Source organism: Phocoena phocoena, chromosome 3, assembly GCF_963924675.1.
Source record: "Phocoena phocoena chromosome 3, mPhoPho1.1, whole genome shotgun sequence".
Lineage (NCBI taxonomy): Eukaryota > Metazoa > Chordata > Mammalia > Artiodactyla > Phocoenidae > Phocoena > Phocoena phocoena.
Window position 1 is genome coordinate 83,950,727 of NC_089221.1, and position 24,019 is coordinate 83,974,745.

A 24,019-nucleotide genomic window follows, 5' to 3' on the forward strand; every position below is an offset into this window, starting at 1 on the left:
TAAGTGTGGAATAAGTAGAATAGTTTTGCTTAGAGGTTCCTGTACAGTTTTGGAGGGCTTGTAACTTTGGCCAGATTCTATCCTTTGAGTATCCTCTGTGAGGCAGTTATCAGCCATAGAAATTAATGACTTGTTATAGTACCAGGATGAGAGGCCAAAGTGATCTCTAGGGGCCTCTTTCGGTTTCATGAGTCCAGAATAATTGTAGTTTTTTTTTAAAATGTGCATTTTGCTTTAAAATAATACCCTAAAATGACTATACCAATCTATCTTTTTGTAACTCTCATGTGGACTAAAGAAAATGCCACTTTGTAAATGAAATAGAAAGAAATTACAGGAAATTAACTTATTGGGTGAATCCATATTCTGAATATTTAATTTAAACTAAGGAAGCAGAAAATTTTGAATAAACTTAAATATGAATTAAATCCTCATAATAATGCAAAGCATTCTTATAGCACTTAATATGCTTTTTAGTAATAACAATAATGCATCTGTTTTGTAAAGTAAAAGGTACCACCTCCATAGGGTACTATAGAATCACAATTGAGAATGTAACCAGTATAAAGAGAAAACTAGTATTTTTATGATGTCTTTTAAATTAAATGATACTCTGTAAATCTCCTCTCTCTCTTCTCTGTTCCCATCTAACCCCCAACCCACATACACAAACATGTACTCCCACTGGCACAGGTTTGAGCCCTGAGCATGAAGCTGACTTAAATACAAGTCCCACTTACCCAAAGGTCATATGGAGCCAGCAGATGCCCCCTTCAAGCACTGGAAGAAAAATGGGCTTCAAATTTTTTACCTTCTTGTTCTGCAGCCACCTGGAAACTAGGTTTTAATGGAAAATTGTACCATCAGTGGCCTACTAGGAAGATTTTCACTTGAGTGATTCTTCTACCCAATCCTAGCTTAACTCTGTATTAAGCTAGAAATTTTAGGACTGGAGAAAACTTAGCTTAAGTAGAGCAGTCATAGTTAACTAACTAATGAAAAGCCCTTAAAAAACTAGGGACAGATTTTTCCATACGAGGGATTCATCTCAAAATATAACCATTAAAAAACAGGTGAATTTAAGACAAATTATGTTAATAAATTTACTTAATGGTAACATTTTAAATCCAGATATATTATGTTTCTTTTTAAATAGTAAATATGAATAATATATCTTAGGCAAAGTTGCACTAATGTATATATTGACAATATAGTACTAATTAACCTACCAAGAAGCAATATTTTCTACCTGACTGCATTACATATTTTATATTAAATATGATGCTCCTCTAAATTCATTTCAGATGTTTAGTCAAGTTTAAACAACAAACAAAGAATTTAATTGAGTCAGCCAAATAAGCTAATTAAGTCAGCTAATTTGCCTAAAAGTGTATATGCTAAAATTTTAAATTAATTCTTGAGAATTGGTAGATAATATTTACCAGTTTGGTCAGTTTGTTGGTGATATTTTTCATTTGGGACCAGTTATTTCATATACATATGAGCAGGTCTAATATATATTTGTAGTTACCAAGCACAACAGTTTAATCGGCATTTAAAGTGTATTATATGCAAATAAAGTTATATGATCAATAGCCTCTTAATGTACGAGTTTTAAAGTACCATGAAACCTCTTAAGAAACAATTCCGGGCTTCCCTGGTGGCGCAGTTGTTGGGAGTCCGCCTGCCGGTGCAGGGGACGCGGGTTCGTGCCCCGGTCCGGGAAGATCCCACATGCTGTGGAGCGGCTGGGCCCGTGAGCCATGGCCGCTGGGCCTGTGCGTCCGGAGCCTGTGCTCCGCAATGGGAGAGGCCACAACAGTGAGAGGCCCACATACTGCAAAAAAAAAAAAAAAAAAAAAAAAAGAAACAATTCCAAGCTTTGTAAAATAACTTCTTTAAAGTTTTCATATTTCTTTCCAAAATTAGTCTTTCGCTGTCATTGGTTATTTTCAAGTCTAGCACCTGTTCATATTTCTTTCCAAAATTAGTCTTTTATTGTCATTGGTTATTTTCAAGTGTAGCATCTGTTGAGTGTAAGGGGCAGGGGCTAGGGATGAGGGAATCACCAGAGTGGAGTATCACTGTCTGAAACATAGTCATGGTGTTCCATAATATTTGGGTTTTTATAAATGATACATTTCACAATATTTGATACTTTCTTAAATGTCAATTACATATCTTTATAATATGAAATGATATATTTTTATAAAAACCCTGACAGATAGATAGATAAAAGAAAGATAGATAAACAGATAGACCTCAATATTTTTCAGAAATGCTGTAAATTGAGTTTGTAATATTGACCTGACTCAGCAGTATGGTGTATTAGGGGTAACAGGTTATGCTGTAATACGTTATAAACATCTGTTAAGATAGTTTCTTCTTCCTCATTCAACATGTATTTATTGAGCATGTACTATTTTCAGGCTCACCAGACTTTGTCAGATTTAAAGCTATCCTATATAAAAGAAGTAGTTCTCACTTAAGCACCTTATTATGCATGAAGAGGAAAGAAATACACCACTGTAATTTGGGGATATAGGTGATGCCAGCCGTCATCATTTAGGGAATCACATTGGCATTAGGGAGTGTTGAAAGGACCATTCAGCAGAGCTAGCGCAGAAGTCTGAACACAGTGTCCCTCCATACTTTCTCATGTTAACAAGCATTAGATTGACAGAGTTGCATTGCATATGTTGTTCTCTATGGAGAAGAAGGGTAGATGTATCACAGTTCTCCCTTAGGAACATAGAAAGCAGTTTGGTTTAAAGTCAGATATTTTTTGGGTGAAAGAAAGATGAATGTGGAATAAAACAGGCACACTGTGTTGCTGATGCTAACAATGATTTGAATCCTACCATGTTTAGGATATGATAGTTTCTGTGTCAGATAGGAACTCAGAGTTACTTTGACTACAAGTTCAATTATAGATGGAAAGGAATAAAGTGTGACTCTTTTCTTTTTCTTCAGCTGTTTAATGAAATTTTCTTTGTGATTGCGAAGATTCTTAAATTGTTTAATCAGCTCAATATTGTATCATAGAGTTAATACCTTAAATGAGCTATATTAGTGAGCCGATTAGGCTGTTTCACAAAATCACATGTGTTTAGAGATGAACATGGGCATGACATTCCCAAACAAAAAATATGGAAGGATCTATCCATTGGTTAATTGCAGGTTTCATTTATTACCATACAAATTTATTCAGTTTTTTTCCTTTCATTAATTTGGGAAGGTTTCATTTTGCTTTCCCTCTCTGCACAATGATTCAAGGTTTTCTAAGCCAGGGCCACATCTTAAATTACTTTTCCCTCATTTCACTCTCTTGATCTATACCTTTTTCCTCATTTTGAATGAGGGGAGAGTGGATAATATGGTGGGAGCTCTGGCTTATTACTTTGGCAACCAGCCATTCCTTTTATAGCACATAATTTTCTGACCAACTCCAAAGCTGCTAAAATGTAATTCTTAGCAATGGCATTTTGACACATGAAGATGTGTGTAGTGAACAGGTGTTTGCTTGGGTTTGCACTTCACTCTTTGCTTTTATTTCATGGGAAAGGCAATTACACTGGCAGGTATCAGATTCAGAGAGTGAGAAGACAAATTATTTTCAAAAGCACAAACGGAGCTTCCCATAACAGGGGCTCATTCCTGTGGTCTCTCGGGCTCTACATTTTCAGAGCTTAGAGGAACCACATCCCTGTTTGGAAAAGATTTTTCTTTTTTTTCCTTCCCTTGCTGATGTCATTACTGTTGCTATGGAGAGGAAATAAGTGCCGCATGACATTGCTGGAAAAATCAACACTGATGTATTTCTGTATGGCAAATAATCCATTTCAGAGCTTGTTTTTTTATTAGTAGAGGCTTGCTAAAAATTGTCAGAACTAACACCAAAAAGGAAATGTTGCTTTGCCCAAACCACGCTGGTATATAAAAGGTGGTTTATGTGAAGGTGTACCTAGTAACCCATGTGAATTGAGGAAGAAGAAAACATGTTCTATAAACTATTAGGCATGATTTATATTATTCGGAACTTTTTCTTGGAAATGACCACCCCACTGTTTTAAAATCGGTCTTTAACGTTGAGTTATTCAGTTGTACGGCACTACCCCATTCAGGTCTGAGCCCTTAGAAGACATTAGGCCTGGTTTCATTTTGTATCATTCCTCAGGCGTTCTTTTCTTCCCTGCTATAGAAGTCAAGGTGCCAAGTCAGATACCAGAGATAACGTTTGTGATGTCTTAGTATCAACATATGATTCTTGATTCATCTCACCCTGAGGAACAGGCAGTTACCAAAACCAAGATCCCTGACTCTAAGGGTTAAATGGAAAAAGCCACTTTCATATAAACTTGTAATTAATATATGGTGTTTCTGTTGAACTGTTCTGAATTTTGTTATTAAGTAAATAATTAAGATTTTCCATAAGAAAAATACTTTACTCAATCTATGAGTTTTAACAAATAGAAGAAGGACTAAAGAATAAAAGGATTTAGAAGAGGAAAGAAAGCATCTCATTGCAACTGAAATGCCATTACCGTCAGTAGTATTTGGTGATGTCCATGGAGTGACTGCAAAAGAATACTCCATTATTAAGTGGAAATATGCCTTTGACAGTGTGCTTTTGATGTTGAAAACTGTGATGGGTTTTAATGAAAGCTATAAAATAAATGTACAATATTTCCATCTTTGAATCCATTGTTGGAAGATTTACCGGTTGCATTTTTCTTGCATTAAGAATGTGTTTTATGTGAATGACTGATTTGTCATGTCTGTGGGTTTTTTTGTTTGTTTGGTTGGGGTTTTTTTGGGTTTTTTTTTTTTGTTTTTTTGTTTTGCCTGCAGTGGCACATCTAGTGATGAAATGTGCAACTTATACATTATGTATTACATGGAAGCCAAGCATGCAGTTTCTTTCATGACCTGTACACAGAATATCGCTCCGGATTTGTTCAGAACCATACCACCAGAGGCCAACATTCCAATTCCTGTGAAGTCTGATATGGTTATGATGCATGGACATCACAAAGGTAAAATTGGTGTTTAATTTAAATCAACGTATGATTTTGTATTTTATATTTTCTTATGTCTCACTTGACTATATGATTAATGTTTAAAATCATCCTCCTTCTGTCAAACAGTCTCATATGTACACATAATCTGATTCCCTCTTTTCCCTCTTTATCCTCTATCTCCCCTCCTGACATTCCCCCATCAAAACAGTTAAAGTGAAAACTCTCAACTAGTGATGAAACAGATTAATTTGAGACCAATTCCATACATGTAGATCTTTCTTCATTTAATTTGTGTTTCTAGTTTCCTCGTTTCATTCTTCCCATAACCAGTAATGAATGATTCAGTTTATGAATTTATACACCATGTTCTACAGAGTGCTACAGTTTGCCAATGAAAATGGTTATCATCTCCGACCATACCCTAAATTATCTGTTGAATGAGTCTTCAAGCAAAGAACAGTCCTTGATTTATGAGGCATTACTAGCCTTAGTCTTTTTGGTCTCATTCTCTAAATTGTTCTTTAATTTACTGTTCCTCTGCAAAATGGTCATATTGATTGTCACTTCTTTAGTTTAAAATTGCAAAACCCACATACTGTTTTATTGGAGGAAGTATGCTGAGACTTTACTGAGTATTACAAGTTCAGTCTTAATGCCAGAACTTCTTATTTCTTTCTATAGGAAATTTTATAAAAGAAATTAACATAGCAATCAAGTCATTTATAAAAATCGTAATATATTTATAAAATGTACCTTAAAATGTTCTGAAAATACCCTAAAAATATTACTAGATTCAACTTTTAAAAAATACAAGCAGTTTTATTAATGCATCTTTAAAATTCTGCATCATTTATATATTACTGAAAGGGTAGCTGATCCGGTTATTAAGTCAGAGTCTGGTACTTTGTAGTTATGCTAGTTTTTTGTGAATTAGAGCATTTCTACCATATCAATTCATAATACTACTGTTTTTATGAAATACAAGACCCTGAAAATATTTTTATGTTGATAGCATATTTCCAATAAACTATTTAAAGTATGTAATACATACTGCAAATTTATGCTCAGCTCTTTTGATCCTTTACAGAAACAGTGAATAAAGATAAGACTTCTATACTACAGCAGCCAAAACGAGAAGAAGTGTTAGAACAGGGTATGTATGCTAACTTCTGTAACTAGGCCTATAAAAGTATTCCTTATCCAAATAGGCAACCAAATTTTAAAGTTATTGAGGTATTTTAGGTCTTTCTTTATCAGCCTAATACCCTACATATTGCTGATTTTATATAATACATAATTCATGAGAAAATGGTCAAATGTTGCACTTTGGCTTTGAAAATAAAAGTATTAATGTAATTTAGTCCCACTAGATTTTTCTGTCTTTGTTTTACCTTATTTAATGTTGTAACTTTTATATATAGTGCAAGTAAGTGCAGATATAATCATTAGAAACAATCAGTGGGATGCTTTTGAAACCTTATGACCTTTAACATTTAAATTCTTGTATGTTTTGTATGGTGTGTTCATAACTATATCTGAGGTTCAAGAAAAAAGAAATTAAGAATTAAACATATCTTGCCTCTCTTTTAAGTCATTCTTCTCTGCCTTCAGTTAAGGTAGGCGGGATTATCATCTCATGCATTTGTAGTTTTGTGTTAAGTTGCCATCTGATGAGTTAGGAAAGCTTCATTCTTCCTCTGTTCTATTTATTTAAAGTGGTAATATTTGATGTTGTAGGTCATATACTGTATGTGCTGGCACTGAAAATTTATTCTCCTGAATCTTGCTTTCTTGCCAGTTAAATTGGAACATAGTACTTTGTGTTAGGTGTTGAAGTATGTTATCAAGTCGTTTTTGGCCTAGATGTAATATATTTAAAAGCATTAGTTTAATGTTAATGCAAACATGCTTCTATTGACAACATAAAGTGTATAGGAAATAGATAGGATTTTTCTATTAGCAACTTACAGAAATTTGTGACTCTTTGGGTATTGTAAACCACTGTAGGAATTATTCAAAATGTGTTCTGTTAAGTCTAGGTCAAAGATAGTACTCTTGCACTAATAGTATTTGCAAAATTAAAAACTCAGACTTTTTAAAGGAAAAAAATGCATTCTGAAAGGAGAATAGGGTAAACTGTAATATAAAAGTTTTGAAATTATATAGAATATGTTCCATAACATCTCATTCTAACAAAGTGGCCTAAAAATAAACTTAGCTTGAAGTTGTTTCTATTTTTGTATTAAGTCAAAAAAAGGGAGATGATTTTATAGTGAATAATTTATGCTAAGTGGTTCCTACTGAACTATTGAGTATGAATTAAAATAGCTAAATTTGTCAATCCTGTGTATATAATTTGTAAGGAAGTCAATAATTGTAGCCTAAATATAGTAGCTTTAAGTGTTTACTATAACTGTCCAGAAATTTAATCAGACTTAAAATGAATTATTTTGACATTGCACACACTGTTTGAACTGTATGTCTTTGGAATAATTGGAGTCATCTTAGAACACATTTCCAAATACCAACATATGTGGTACAGTGTGGAATGAGATCACCATTTAGTAGGTGCAGCTTGTAAAATTTTTCTGTGGAAACTGAGGCTGGACTTTTTTCCTTTTGAAGTTACATGAGTTGATCAAGAAAGACATTGAAACCCCTGAAAGATTAGAAACACTGAGGTTTTATTAGCAGAGGAACCTTAAATATTAGATTTAATCTGTTCTTTTCAAACCATAGGATTTTAGATGGTGTCATGTATGCCTAAAAACCAAATCCTTTAATACACTTTCATATACTGCCATTCATTTACCCTTTTATGTTTGATAGCATATACATATAGTATTAAGAAGCTTAAATATACCCTTATATGTTTATTGATATATTGGGCTATATACCCAGTATAGTCTTAATGGTTTCAGAGAAGAATTCTGTGGATACATAAATTATTTTCCTGTAGTTACCATTTTATTCTACTTATGAATAAAAATGCTGTAAAGTGATTTAACTTGGGAAGAAAAAAACAGTAGTCTGACTCAGTTTTCATACTGCAGAAAATAGGCTGTGGCATTCATATGTTGAAATTGGTAGGTCTATCAGAATGTCACCTCCTAGATTATGTGAAGACAAATACCTCACCAAAAGCTATTTCAATGGCCATTGTAGCCTCTCTATTATTCCATTAGTCTTTGGGGATCACCAGCCTGGAATTTAAAGAGAAATATAGAAATATTCCAAATGCATATTTGTACACATAGTTTATTTGACTTGCTAGTTAGATCAATCTATCTCCTTGCAATACACAGGGCAAATCTACTCATTACTGAGAGAGTATCCCATTCTTCTCAGAGATGTTTGTTTGCACAAAATGTCTATTTGTATTCATTCCCTGGGGTGTTAAATTGACCAAGTAGATGATAGGAGGGCTCTAATTATTCAAATAAATTACACCATGTAGGCTGATTTTTAAAGAAATCCCTCAGACTTAACCCTTTGCCTTATTTTGGTATTCTGGCAAAAACAAGTTATGTTCAAGTACTCCTCCTGGTTGTATTGACTCTTTCAATATTTTAAATATCCGATACATAAAAGCCCTGAATTATTTCAGTTGTGCTAGCCATAAACTAACAGACAACATCTATGTTGGTTACACAGGATATAAAACTCCCATTGGAAATAGAACAGTTGAGGGGCAGGGAAGAAAAGACCCAAAACATAAGAGGACATGTAACCAAAGGCAAGTCACCCATCAGTGACTAAATAATAGAGAAAGTTCTACCTGGATAATACAAACAATATTGTTTTTTTTTGCTTCCTGTCTTAATACATTGGCAAAGCAGATAGGAAGATAAAGGTCATGATATGTCATAAATGCTGTGTTGGAAAGAAGGGATGACCTTTACTGAGGTAGTAAAGAAAAAAAGAGAGAGAGAGAAAGACTCATATGCCATAGGCTGCAAAAAAGAAATGTAGCAGTGCCACAAATGGACGGGAAGTAGTAGGTACCTCCAACATGGAGAGAAAAAAAAAAACCAAAGCAAACTAATAATCTATTTAACACAGGTTTATCTAATACTCTATTTCCGCAGGAGAAGTATGTGTTTTATTTCTTTTGAAATTCTTATCACTAAAATTGCTAGCTATTAATTTTCACCAGAATATTAACCTTGACCAGAAGTTAACTAGTTTGAAAGAGCCATCTGAGTTTTGTGTGAATCCATGTAGAATTGCCCACCCTGTGCTTACTCACAAGCGCACTAACCTGCTGCAGCATCCTCGTCTGCCTTTGCTGCCTCTTGAACAAAATTTGGCCGAAGGCAAATGTATCTCAGACTCTATCTCAAAAAGTATAATTATGGAGACACCAGAGGAACCTCATTATATGGACATCTTTACCTATCAGGTTGTCCTGGATCATGCAACAGTGGAAAACACTTTTTTTTAATAAATTTATTTAATTTATTTATTTTTGGCTACATTAGGTCTTTGTTGCTGCGTGCGGGCTTTCTCTAGTTGTGGCGAAGGGGGGCTACTCTTCGTTGCGGTGCGCGGGCTTCTCATTGCAGTGGCTTCTCTTGTTGCAGAGCATGGACTCTAGGTGCATGGGCTTCAGTAGTTGTGGCTCGCGGGCTCAGTAGTTGTGGCTTATGGGTTCTAGAGTGCAGGCTCTGTAGTTGTGGCTTGCAGGCTCAGTAGTTGTGGTGCACGGGCTTAGTTGCCCCATGACGTGTGGGATCTTCCCAGACCAGGGCTCGAGCCCATGTCCCCTGCATTGGCAGGCGGATTCTTAACCACTGTGCCACCAGGGAAGCCCAACAGTGGAAAACATTTTAATGAGGCTTTAATTAAATCTGCAGAGATTTTTTTAAAATAATGCTTATTAGAATTTTTTAATCATATTCATTATAGAATATATGGAAGTTATAGAAAAGTATTAAGAAGTAAACAAAAATCATCCATAATCCCCAGAAATATGGGTGTATATGTATACCCTGTGTGAAATATATATTTTACATATATATGTATATTATTTTTAAAATATTTAGATCATAATATATACACATTTTTGTATCTTCTTTTTAAAATACCATATCTTGAATATTTCCTCCAACTATAAAAATTATTGGCGTGCAGGATTTTTAATGACTGCATAATATGTGTATATTCCTGCCCATAGTGCTTTGAAAATAGCCTATTTGTCTACAGGTGAGCTTAGGTGAATGAGTTGATTATGCCTGCTTCTATGCAGAAAAGCACTAATGGCTATTCAAAACAAATGGAAATGTCACCAAGCTTTGAAAACGTTATAAGTAAAGAACTCCCTGTGTATGTAATAAGTACAATAAGCTAAACAATAAAACCCAACTAGACAGTGATTCTGGGTGGAGGAAATGAATCCTAGGAGACTATACAGAATGAGAAAGATGTGGAGATTTTTCACACACAAATGTATCCTTTACTTATATGTTCTGGTTGGCACTTTTAGGAAACTAAGGCATGTTTTTTTTCTCTTTATTTCTTATGCATTATGATTTTTTTATATATGTTCACTATACTAAAGGTACAACCTGAACGTTCTATCAACATTGTTTAGGCAAGGAATGTGGGCTGAAACTAAAAGGCATGCCAGCTTCAAGCACGAATCTATACAACTACATTTAGGAGTTCTGAATTTGGGTGTTTCTCTCCTTTAAAATTCAGAGTATAGATCTACTGTTGAAGCTTACGTCAGTTGTATTGGGAAGATTTTATGTCTTAAAAAAACTCAAGGCAGGGACTTCCCTTGTGGCCAGTGGTTGGGAATCTGCCTGCCAGAGCAGGGGACATGGGTTTGAGCCCTGGTCCTGGAGGATCCCACATGCCACGGAGCAGCTAAGCCCGAGCGCCACAACTACTGAGCCTGCACTCTAGAGCCTGCAAGCCGCAACTGCTGAAGCCCACACGCCTGGAGCCGGTGCTCCACAACGGGAGAGGCCACCGCAGTGAGAGGCCCGCGCACCACGGCGAACAGTAGCCCCCGCTTGCCGCAACTGGAAAGGGCCCGCGTGCAGCAACGAGAACCCAACACAACCAAAAATAAATTAATTGATTAATTTTTTAACAAAAAAAACCTCAAGGCAGAATTGAAAGTCAAATCTGCAATACCAGTAAGTCCTTGTTATTGTACGTTATTCTCTGGACAGCATTTCTTTTGCTGCAGATAGGACCTTTAGCATGTTTTATTCAGTTTGCTCCAAACTCTTCTCACTGTAGTCTTCATGCCCTCATATAATCAGTCTTTATACTCAAAGGTCAGCATGAGCTACTATATTCCCAAAGCAGGAGGAATATAACAAAAATACAATTTGTAGAGGGAAAACACTCCATGGCCCCAGATAGTTAAAGGTCTTCAGACACCTTCTGTGAAACAATAATTTCACAATGGTTTTATGCTAACAAAAATGAATTACCATTGGCATGTTTTATCAAATAAGCAGAATCAAGGGAACAACGTTGCAACTTAACACAACAGTAGTCTACTGTAAAAGCTTATTAAAGTAACAGTTGATAAACCATTTATGAGAAGAGCGAAACACAGGCTGGGCTTAGTAGTTAAAATTTATATTCCTTTGTTGTTCAAAATAGGACACTCCCTTCATCCCCTAATAAATTCCAAATGATTTTAGTAGCATCTTCTTAGCTTATTCCAAGCATTCTCAATACCACTTTGCTGTTTTAAAGAAGATACAAGTCTTGTTTGTATTTCCATTCAGTTATGATTTATGAGCAGCTCACAAGTCTTTATTTATTGAACTCATCTATCGAACACAACTCTAAATATCCCCCAAGGCTCTGGAAAGCTGAGTGGATGTTCTTTTGAATTGGTTTCCTAATAACAGAATAGGCAGATATGAATGATCATTTATCGCATGGTTGGCCTTTCTGATATAGATCAGTGTGTATGGCAGTTGCAAAAGTCATCATCTCCTAACTTCTCCTTTTTCACATTTGTCTCATTTTCTTAAAAAAAGAAAAGAGTTAAAAGGCCCATTTCTGATTGTTTCACAATCAGATGAGTCCTATAGGAGGAAAAAGTAATAAAGTATGATCCTTAAGCCGGTCATCATGATCATGTGTTTTATTTCCCCAAGGCTAGTAGGATAAATGTTGTGGGTTAGTAATAAGTAAACAGTCGGTAAGCCAAATCAACTTTAACCAGAAGGCGAAGTGTCAGCTATGACTGACTCATAAATTAAAATACGAAAATCTAAAAAGAAATGCTTTTATCTTTTCATTGGTCGTATCCCCCTTATTAATCAGTTGTTGTTGCATGATTGTGATCTCATTAGCTTGGTTACTTGGCGTATTTTGTCAGTGGTTAAACTGCTAATGAATATCCTATTTACTCTCCATGTACCATAGAAATCACAGAGCAATAAGCAGTAACAAAAGCTGTTTGTTTTAGGTAATGAAGTACTAGTGATTTGTGTGGGAAATGGTTTATATTCTGAAAGATTACCAAGAGGCTCTTGATCACTTTAAACATAAAAATGCCTGCCACAATTAAGATTTTACGCTGTCTAAAAGTAGGGGTACTTATTTTTTAATCCAATAATCTTAAAGCATTTTATTCAAAGAAAAAAGCATGGGGCACTTTTTCAAGGTATGTTTCCATCTTGTTTAGTTTGATCTTACCATATTCCTGAAAGTAAACCAGAGAAACTTCCATGCTGGTGGGAGGGAATACTGAGTGATCCCAACTAAATAGAAAAATGTACATTGAGCCATGAAATAGCTAACAAGCACACAGCTAACAAACTTGGAGTTTAGTTGGTAGTGTTTTAGACTCTCTTGTGTTAGGCTGTGTTCCTTTTCCTGACACATTAGCTGCTACTTCACTAGTGTTTCCCAAATACCAAACCCACTTGGCCAAATAACTTAAAGACCTAGAGCGTTTCTGCATTTCTTAAGATAAGAATCAAAGTTTGAAGTGAGGAAAAGAAAGAAATGGAACTCACTGCAGCCTAAAATCATCAAGGAAAAATTTTTATCTTTACTAATGCAGAAGCCATTTATAACACAGTATTCATTCCAGAATCATATATTGAGTATCTGCTATAATAGGAACAGCACTAATCACTGGAAATATGACAATATATAAGAAATGAGAGGGGGTTATTTTTATGTAAAATCACATTTATACCTTGCCATTTGTCCCTTCTCAGATAATTTTAATGTATGAAAAAAGTTTTTTTAGACCATCTTAGAGAATTTTATCATACATGTAAGGTATATTGCCAGTGGTAAGTGAAAACTATTAAAGAGAATAGAAAATAGAAAACTTTTCTACTTTTTCAAGCCTAAAAGAAACCAGTCATTATTCTTTAGGCCAGTTTTTTGCATATACATTGTATATGTATGTATTGATTAATTTATTAGAGTCTTATAATAAAAAGAAGACAAGCCAGGATAGGACAAAAAAAAGAAAGTTGTTCAGTTAAATCATAAGCCTGGCACCTGAGCTCAGTAGACTGTTACTTTAAAAAGAAAAAAAAATTAATATACTAAGATTGACAGGTCTGAGGTGAATTCATAGGAAAGAGATACAGCCAGTACAGAGGAGATAAGGGAAGCTGGATCCAGTATAGTGATACTTAGAAGGTGGATCCCTCGGTCAGGCTGTCTCCTTCAAATCCAAGTGCAACATGCTACCAGCTGTGCGCCTTAGTACTGTGCCATTAGATTCCTCATCTAAAATGAGAACAGTAAGTATTCCACGGAAGTTAAATGTGTTCTGTCGTATAAAGCACTCAGTAAAGTGACTTGGTCATGCTGAGCTCTCAAAAAGTACTAGCTGCTATTACTATTTATTGTCATTTGTAGTTTATAAAGTACTTCTTTATATGTTATCTCTGTCGAGAATAAGTAGGGTAATTATACCTCCCAGTTTTTCCAGGATTGTACCAGTTTATGCCTAGTATAAATATTAACAACACCCCTTTCCTTTCTCAAATGTGTCCCAGTTTGGTAATTAAATTATATGGTCTGCTTAGCAGCAGGACCAAGAATAGAATTAGAGAATACTACCCCGAAACACATAGGTTAACTGAGCTGAGGAAAAGGGGTCATAACTGGGAAGTATCTAGGGGACGCAGGTTACCCTCAATCACAAGTCAGTTGCACAAAGGTCGAGCAGCTTTAATACCATTCCAGACAGACTTTTCCATCGAAGGCAGGGGTGAGGGTCTGTTCTGAAGACGAAGGGGTAGTCTTTCAGCACGACAATTATGGGGTGATAAGAATCTCAGGTGAGTACTGGTGGGAGGGAGGGAAAAGGTGATGTTGACAAATCGGCATCTATGAATCAAATGACTTTGTGATTCACTGGTGAGAGAAAAATGAATCTAGTTTTCTGGATTGATGGTCCCAAAACATGGTTTCATCGCTGAGAGAGATACTATAAAAAAAAATAAAGTATGGGGAGAAGATTAAGAGCCCAGGTTTAGACACGTTGAGTTCAAAATCCCACTGAAATAGACATTCAATCCAAGTGGAAATTTCCAGCTGGCAGTTTTATATACCACTAGGTTCTAGGACATCTCCAGATTTTGGAGTCACTTGTCTGAGTGTAGCAGCTTAAGCTTTGTGAGTGGCTGAGATCACTTAGTAGGAAGAAGCCTTAGCCAGGCCCAATAAAAGTATGCCAGGGATAGACCTCAGAAAACAGGAACATTCCATATGTTGGGCAGAATAAGAGGAAGCCAAGATGACAGGTGAAGATCTGGAAAGAACAATATTGTAAGGAGAGAGGTTCTGAAGGAACTATAAAAGTGCTACATGCCACCAGTAGGTCAGGATGAAGAGTCTATTGGCTTTGGCCACTAGGAGCTCTTGAGCAACTCATGCAGAAGCCATACAGGAGTGAAGTAGGGAGTGGAAGCAAATGCCTTCAATTTAGGAAGAAAGAGGATATGAGGAAGGATGAAGCAGCACATAACCCTGCACTGTCCAGTATGGTAGATACTAACCGCATGTGGCTATTTAACTTTGAATACAAATGAATTAAAAGTAAGTAAACTTAAAAGTTAAGTTTCTCAGTCTTACTGGCCACATTACAAATACTCAATAGTCCCATGTGTCTAGGAGCTATCATATTGGCAGCACAGGTATAGACTATTTCCATTATCATAGAAAGCTCTTGTAGATGGTGCTGGAACTTGTTAAAGCAAGAGGGAAAATGAAAAAGCTTGAAAGACATACTGTGTCAGAGGAGGGTCTCTTCTCACCTCCATGATAAGCCCAAAGTGAGTGTGTTTATAGCCTGAGTCAAATCTTTGGCAGAGTAATTGTATTAGAAAAGGAAAGAAAAAGGAGATGGGAAAGGCTTTAGAAGGCTCAGGGAGGGCTGGCATCCAGACACTGGGGTAGGGATAGTTCTTTCTTCAAAAATAGACTGATAAAAAAAAAAGAGAGAGAGAGAAAGTGCAGAAGTGCAGGTACAACCTTCTTTGGCAAAATCAGGAAGCAAATCACAAAGGTGGATGTAATGACTTGTTGAGAAAATAAAGGGCTATAAACTTAAAGGTGGCTTTTTTCCATTATGAAAATCCCAATACTTCAATACAAAACAGAAACTGATTTTTTTTAATTTTAGGTAAACAATAGATTGAATCAGATGCATGTTGCAACTAGAGTTTATATCTTTGTCGTTAGTAATTATAATAGCTATAATTTAGTGATATCTACTTTATGAAATACACTGGACTGGGCATTTTACATTAACTATCTTCTTTAAATCCACAAAACAATTTTTAAGGGTAGTAGTCATTATCTATTTTAAAAGGTTAAGTAACTTGCTTAAAGGCAGAGAATAGCTATTAAGTGTCAGGGGTTGGATCCGAACACTAGTGTGAAATGCAGACCAGACATTGGGTAATAACAATACAAGGAAAGAGCAGAGTGCTGTAGGTGCACATAGCAGCAATTGTCAAGGCAGCCTTCTTGGATGTGAGTGACGCCTAAGTAGCATCTGAAGGTTGAGGAACTAGTTGATTACTAGGGAGAGAATGTTCCAGGAAGAAGAAACAACATCTTCTTAGAGTTGACATTCAAGGAAGTAAAAGTCCAATATGGCTATAATATAAACTGAAAAGAAAAAGAGAATATTGAGAAATGAAACTGGGGTAGAGACCACCCAACTTCCTCTGTTTATATTCTATTCCATCCATTGTACTCAAGGTTAGGTAGATTTCCTCAATCAGGATCTTAATATGACTAAGAAAGACGGTTAACGTTTTGGGATTTCATATATTCCATACACCAGAAGAGAAAAAAAAAGAAACCTTTCTGGTTTGTGTATAAGAATGTAAGAGATAGCCATCTAGTGGGCTCCTGCATGTAACCTCTAGAAGTGAGATGCTGCTCTGAAGCTATGTTCTCACAAGGCCAGTGCATTTGTGTGAAGCCAAGCCTCTTACGTTGCTAAATTTTTGTTTTCCTAACCCAGTGATCATTGTAAATGATCATTTCAAAGGAACCGAGTACTCTGTATTTGGTATTTTATCACAGCTTTTAGATTTTTACTGACAAACCTCAATAACTATGCATAGTTCTAAGCCTGTGTTCTTCCATCAACATTAGCCTAATGTCATGGATTCAAGTTTTAAAATTGTGTTCTTTTTCTGTTCCTGAAGTCATCTTGTTTTCATCTTCTATATAAAATGTTTCATTGCACAACAGCATATTAAGCTATTTATATTTAGTGTGTGGGGTAGGAGAATTACATAGTAATGGGTTAATTTCTCTTCTGTAAGGCAGAATGCCACTGTGGCCTACCAGAATTGGTTGCATTGTAATTTGCTTTGTTCATTTTACTGATATTGGCCCTAATACTTGGTAATTATTTTCTGATTGAAGATCTCACCTAGGATAAGCTGCTTTCATGGGCAAGAATTGAAAACCTACTTTGAATCATTAAACCAAGATTATTTATAAACATGACAGGATCTCAGCATCATTTTGGAAAGACTTCATATCCCCTTGCACCAATATTTTAATAACATATTCTTTAGTGGAATGTATCCTGGCTAAACCAGTTATTATTTTTATTTCCTAATGGTCATAAAAAAGGTTTTATAAATGTTATCTGATCATGCTATAAATGTAATTAAAACTTAAGCAAAAGGACTCCACAATCATAAGTTTCATTAGCAGCACTTAGTATAGAGTGAGAAAAGGAAGAACTGTGGGTTTCCTTTGGGTTTGGTTTAGAATAGCAGAATTATGACTCCATAGAGAATATACATGTTTCCCATTCACACAGTTGATGTGAATGGATTTGAAGCCATAGATGTAATTGATGAGGATTAAAATGCTTCATGAGCCTTCCATAGTCATATTTTGTATCTGTTGTAATATTTTATAAATAGTTTGTTTTCATGGAATTATATTATCATGTCCAAGTTTACTTCTTAGTACAGGAAGACATGAAATACATTTCAGTGATGTATCATTCCAATGATACTAGTTTGTTAAAATCTCTTTTGCTTGAAACTGTTTTAAAAATATTCTTTTCTCACAAAATTATTTTTCTGGAATTTATTTGTTTCTTATTTAAAATAAACAACTGGAGCTACTTACAGTAACACAGTTAACAAAATAATAAAACTGGTTTTCCAGTTGCCAAGTGGATGTTAGATTTTTTTGTGTTTTATAGCACCTGCTCAAAAATATACATTTAATTTTTTTTTTTTTTTTTTTTTTGCTGTACGCGGGCCTTTCACTGTTGTGGCCTCTCCCGTTGCGGAGCACAGGCTCCGGACGCGCAGGCTCAGCGGCCCTGGCTCCCGGGCCCAGCTGCTCCGCGGCATGTGGGATCTTCCCGGACCGGGGCACAAACCCGCGTCCCCTGCACTGGCAGGTGGACTCTCAACCACTGCGCCACCAGGGAAGCCCTACGTTTACTTTTTTGTGGATTATACTTTAATAGGCTTTTAGAAGACAACTTCAAAGGGTTTGCCTGTGAAGATAACTGTTTTCTGTTGTAGCTGTTGATAATATTTTATTTTAGAAAGCTGATGAACTCTGACTTGCAAATCAATCCAAACTAACCTTGTGAAAACCATTTATTAAAACATGCCCTGCAGTCACATACGCATTATTTTGTTTCTACTCTTATGCTAATAGAGGTTATTTAGTGTCGTTGGCTCCTGAGATAACAGAAGGAAATGGGTAGTTTGTAAAATGAAATGTGAAGCATATTATTTTTTCATTGTTCTGGAAAATCATCTTTTTCTCCCCATGCTTGAACATCTGAGAGCAACCTTCCCTCTCACTTATTATGAGGAATCAGGAGGTGATATTATTTAAGGCACAAAATTTTGTAAATTTTGCAATCTTATCAACTCTCCACCCCTTATCTCTTCTCTTTTTTTTCACAGGTGATTTCTATTCACTACTTTCCAAGCTGCTAGGAGAAAGGGAAGATGTTGTTCATGTTCATAAATATAATCCTACAGAAAAGGCAGAATCAGAGTCAGACCTGGTAGCTGAGATTGCAAACGTAGTCCAAAAGAAGGATCTTGGTCAGTCTGATGCCAGAGAGAGTGCAGAACACGAGAGGGACAATGCTCTTCTTGTCAGAGACAGAATTCACAAATTCCACAGACTAGCATCTACTTTGAGGCCAGCAGAGAGCAGAGTTTTGTCATTACAGCAGCCGCTACCCGGTGAAGGCACCTGGGAACCAGAACACACAGGAGGTGCGTTTAGGGCTTCTTTTAAAGAATAAAATGTGAAATGCTACAATCCACATAAGCAAAATCTGAAGGGAATAAAAATAAATGGGTGAGAAAGCTCATCAATGAAAAGGATTTATCATTAGAAAAAACATGACTCAGATTTGGGTTGTCAGATATCACCTTTGTTTGAGGAGTTTTTCTTTTTGTTTTGGTCCAGTACTATCAATACGTAAATTCAATTTCTGTTCAGTTGATGAGCCAGAATTACTAAGACCCAAAAGCTTTGGATCATATTGGGGAGGGTGGCATATGAAATTCAGGGTAACAGATTCTTACAAAATCAACATTCTCCATTTAGTTCAATGGGAATACACTGAAAATTCAAACCTGATATGTAAAGTCCCGGTGTATGAAATGCTTATACACTACCTTCCTTTAAGGTAATTGAAGTCCTCTCAGAGGAATCTTACACTTCCAACATTCTCATCCAATTGACTTGTAAAATGTAACCATTTTTATGACCTTGATTTCTTAAGTTCCATTATCAATTACTATCTTAATTGGAAAGTTGAGTAGTTATATCTGAAGGGACCTCCAGCAAGTCAGTAACTATCAGATTTATCTTTACTTCTAACCAGGATTGGCTTCTGTAATTAGAGGACAATACATTATTCCCTTCAGGTTTCTGTACCAGCAAGCTATGGATGCCTCATCTTTGTCTTTAATTGTGTTGTGGCTTCTGTGATATTGATTGTGTTTCATGTTACTTGCTAATGTGGAAAGCCAGATAATACAGCATGTGGAGATAATCCCCAAAAAAGTAACGGATATGCATGCATGGCAGCTGTCCATGCGTGGGCTGGAATGGCACAGGCTGCCAGCTTGATGTTTTCAAATACAGCTTTGCAGGAAGCCATAAATTATTCAACACCCAACTGATTTTTATTTATAATTGAAAAAAATTAGGATGCAGTGCCTTTTGCTAACACAGGAGTTTCAAGCATTGTCCATTAGGACTGGCCTACTAGTCTCTATGAGATGTTAAATGGAACCCAGATTTTTACCTCTTCCTATTTAAACAGGGTCAGCCCTGCTCTAACTCCTTCTAAATTTACCTAATAAAACTGTGTTTCTCAAGAGGTGGTCCCTGGACCCTCTTGCATCAGAATCACCTAGGGTGATTATGAAAAATCTAGACTCCTGAATCCTACTGAAGACCAACTGAATTGACATCTCTGAGTATGATGTCTAGAAATCTGCAGTTTATCATGCCCCTATCCGTTTCATAGAAAGACTGGAGTGTCTGTCTGAACGTCTATATTAAGGACAGCAAATTGTAACCCGAACAACACAAATATAAAAGGGAAAGGGGCCTCTTTGGTGAGAATACAATTCTATTCAAGCATGAAGTGTTAGAGTTGCATCCTGCTTTATTCCATGACTTGTCTTTTTTTTTATTGAAGTATTTATTTTTTATTGAAGTAACATTGGTTTATAACATTATATGTGTTTCATATGTACAACAGTATATTTTTATTTCTGTATACCCTACAGTGTGCTCACCACCAAAAATTTAGTTTCTAGTTATCTATGACTTGCCTTTATTACTCTTTGATGTGAAATAATATCATGGTCATTTATAGGCATCATAAATGTCAATGTAAAAATCACAGTTTGACTTAAGGAATTGTATTCCTAAAACCTACTTAGTTTTTCTAAGAAAGAAATGCTTAAAATACTCAAAATACACTTACTGGCCAAATCTCCTTATACCTTCCAAGGTAGTCAGAATGGCAGTGACCAGGAAAAAAGTGTTTCTCCAGGATCTGGTTCAGAAAGTTTCCTTTCATTTTAAGTATGTGGGTGAATGTCACTGAAATAAATAAAGCAATGAGTTACAGAAACAGAGCACAAATTCTAGTTACAGGAAGAAGATGTGCATATTTCCTTTCTGAAATGACTTATTTTAGTGTTACTTCACTGCTCTGATTCAAGATTTTTTTAAAATTAAATGCAAAATAACAAAACTCATATTTAGGTAAGCTATTTCTAAAAGTCTTTTCAATTTTCTTTCACTGTTTACCATAACACTATCTAATATCTAACTTTAATTAAAGAAAAGCACTTAATAAGTGCTATATGTTAACAATAATTATGGTTATAATTGTTACCATTAATGTCAAGTTGGACTAAGATTTCAAAAATTTAAACACCAAAGTAGTTGGTGTTTTATTATTTATTAATTATTTTAATTATTTATTAAATATTAATTATTTTAGCTTAAGTAGCATCCATGAGAGAATTTTCTTGCAATGTGTAGGAAAGCTGCAAAAATTGGCATTCTGAGTTGATAAATTGAGAAAATGACTTGGCAGTGTTCTACCATAATGGGAGTTTGTGGCTCTTCAAATCGCTGATCACTTACATTGATCTGCCTTGATGTTTTCCTGTAATATATGATGTACAGTGTGAAAATATGCAACCTGGTAAATTGAGAGGCAAATGCACTCCTTTTTACACTTAACAGTTTGGTTTCTACCATTAGTTTGACATCTATATTGAGACAGCATTAACAGAGTAGAAAGGAAATCATAGTCTTTATTCTAGTTGCCTTCTGGAAACTAGATTCATTGAAAAATAAATTTAAAACTGCAGACAGCTATTCTCTTGCTGTCAGATCTGATTGGACTACTATTTGCTAGCATATGGAAGCCTGATTCAACATTTGTTACACACCCTTGGACATCAGAAAATACATCTGCATTTGTGTGATACTTCCCATCAGCTAAGAGAATGCACAGAATCCTTAAATATTGTTATGATACATTTACATTTTACTTAATTTCTATGGACAACATTTTCTTGACTCAGAGTCCATTACTTTTAACATATTTCAGTCATATGCTGACCCCTAGGTTCAAGTCTTATAGAATTCCCAGGGTAAAATAAAGCATTCAGTAGGCTGAATTTTCATCTTTGGAAGAGAGGAGAATAGTGAAAACAAACCCACACATAGCCCTTACTATGAGCCAGGCTAAGTGTTTTAGATGCATTAACTCATTTAATTATCATAATAACCCTATTTATAAACCCATTTATAGAGGAAGAAACTGAGGCATAGAAAGGTCATGCCATGGATCCAAAGTGCCACAGCTCAATAAACCAACATTCAAAGCCAGGCAGGTTTGCTCCAAGTCTTGGTTTTTAATCACTTTATTACTCTGCCTCTCACAATAAAATAAAATAATAGATAGATAAGATAGATACGCTGTTTTTTTCCAATGATCCCATCATCTTATCTACAACTGTAATAACTCTAGGTGTAGATTGCCTTTGGTCATACTTTCTCAATCAATATCCAAACAATTTGACTAAGGTGAGGATTCGCAGTTAAATTTTTAAAAGAAAAGGAACTCTGCTAATACTTCTGAGCCCCTAGTTATGTCTTAATTCTCTTCCTCACTTCACTCCCACTAAATAAGACCTTATAATTATTCCTGTTTTCTTTCTCACTTGAGTATAAATATTTCTCCTATAGTTTCAGTTAATTATAGTTATTGTTGGCACTTCTGATGAATAACAATCCCTGACCAAAATAAGGCATCTTTTCCTCACTAAATGAGAATTTGCAAGTATAGAAAGAGCAACCACTTTATTTTGTTCTTGTTGTTGAAATCTTCTACTGATTTCACTGGGGTCTTTTCCTTAAGATTAAATATGAAGAGCCTTGTTATGGTGAAGTTAAGTCATAGTCCTAGGTTTGAAATTATGTTTTTTCTCAACTTTGTCTGTTAGTCCTTATGTACACAGATAAATGAATATGCCCTGTTAAATGTTATTAATAATTTCATATGAAAGCAGCATTGATTACTAACATTAATCTTTCCTGGAAAGGTGTAATTCATTAATCCTCTTAGTGATTTATTGATACAATTTTAATAGTAATGTTTAATTTTTTTTTGAAAGTAGTAACTTTTTTTCTAAATATATGGTAGAATATGAGGCTGCACAATTACCTTTATTTATAATGAATACAAAGATTCTTCTGAAATAATCCTATCGTTTGACATGTGAATTTAGAGCAGCTGACACTTGGAGTTGGCTTGCCCAAGGTCACATGTAAGAAATTTGTATTTAATTTTCAAATTAAAACTGTAAATCTACAACATTAGTCATACACTGAATTACTTCTTCGATAAAAACTAAGAGGAATCTGAACTCAAATTTTTAACTTTTCCATGATTGAAAATGTTAAGTTTAAGTTAGAACCCAAATATATTTTGTCATACAATTTTTAATAAGGATTTGAAATATTTGTAATTGAGGATTAGGAAATAATCACCCTTGCTATTGATGACTGAAGTCTTGCCCAAGCCTGTATTTCCTTTTTTATGAATAGAGAAAATGACCTGGGATGAGCCAGTCCTGTTCTAGCATTCTGTGATTCTCTTATAAAGATGGGCAGGGATTGGGAAAACATCAGTATTTATTCCATATCCATACAGCACTAGTCCTCAATGACTGCTTTGTTCTTGATCATTTAATCTTAAAGAGAACAGCCTTTAACTGCCTAATAATGAAAAAGATGACACTGGAAGCAAAAACATCAATTAACTGAGGTAGTGTTCACAGAAGAGGACGTGAACTCAGTTTTCCTTTAACTATTTTAGAATTTGTAATTAACACAGAGACCTAGGTTTTGAGGTCCTGAAAGTTTTGAGGTCTTGGCTGGGTAATCTTAATAAATGTACAATGATATTTTTAAATGAAATTCAAAATAATTTAATATAATTTCTCTGAATGTTCTTTGCATTGTTCTTTGCATTGACAAAAAGAGCAAAGTTTCTTACAGTGTTAACCCTCTTATATATTTCCTCACATATCACCTTTGCTGTTTTGAAAATTTACCAAAAGTATATAAATATGTTCTAGATATTTACACTGCTTTTTCTTCTTGAAAATTCCCAACCAAAAGGGATTCTTATAAGTGACAAAATAGGTAAACAACCCATTAGGCAGTGCTTTTTGAGTGCTTACCAATCTAAGATCAATGATAATTAGGGTTATTCACAGCCAGATTAAGGTTCTTTATACAGTATTTCCAATATTTTATGAAATCCCCATTTGAAGCCAGAATAGTGTATTTACTGATATTTGGGACATTGCATATTTCTATCAGAATTAATATCTCTGCATTGCATATTTCTATCAGAATTAATATCTCTGAATCTTCATGAGCACCTCGCTTCCAGTACCTGTTGGTGGACCACTGAATAGAAA

General features: G+C 35.2%; 1 protein-coding gene across 11 annotated transcripts in view; it reads left to right on the forward strand.

Moving 5' to 3' along the window:
* The window catches only part of PAM (peptidylglycine alpha-amidating monooxygenase), a 152,086-nt gene that overhangs the window by 91,426 nt on the left and 36,641 nt on the right, over positions 1-24,019 (forward strand). For 6 of the 11 annotated variants that reach the window (XM_065874294.1, XM_065874292.1, XM_065874293.1 and 3 more), the window contains exons 12-14: positions 4,852-5,036; positions 6,109-6,174; positions 18,440-18,760. In XM_065874294.1, the coding sequence (XP_065730366.1) occupies positions 4,852-5,036; positions 6,109-6,174; positions 18,440-18,760 (572 nt within the window). The remainder of the gene's footprint in view (positions 1-4,851; positions 5,037-6,108; positions 6,175-18,439; positions 18,761-24,019) is intronic. The other 5 variants (XM_065874298.1, XM_065874299.1, XM_065874300.1 and 2 more) reach the window with 1 other exon arrangement.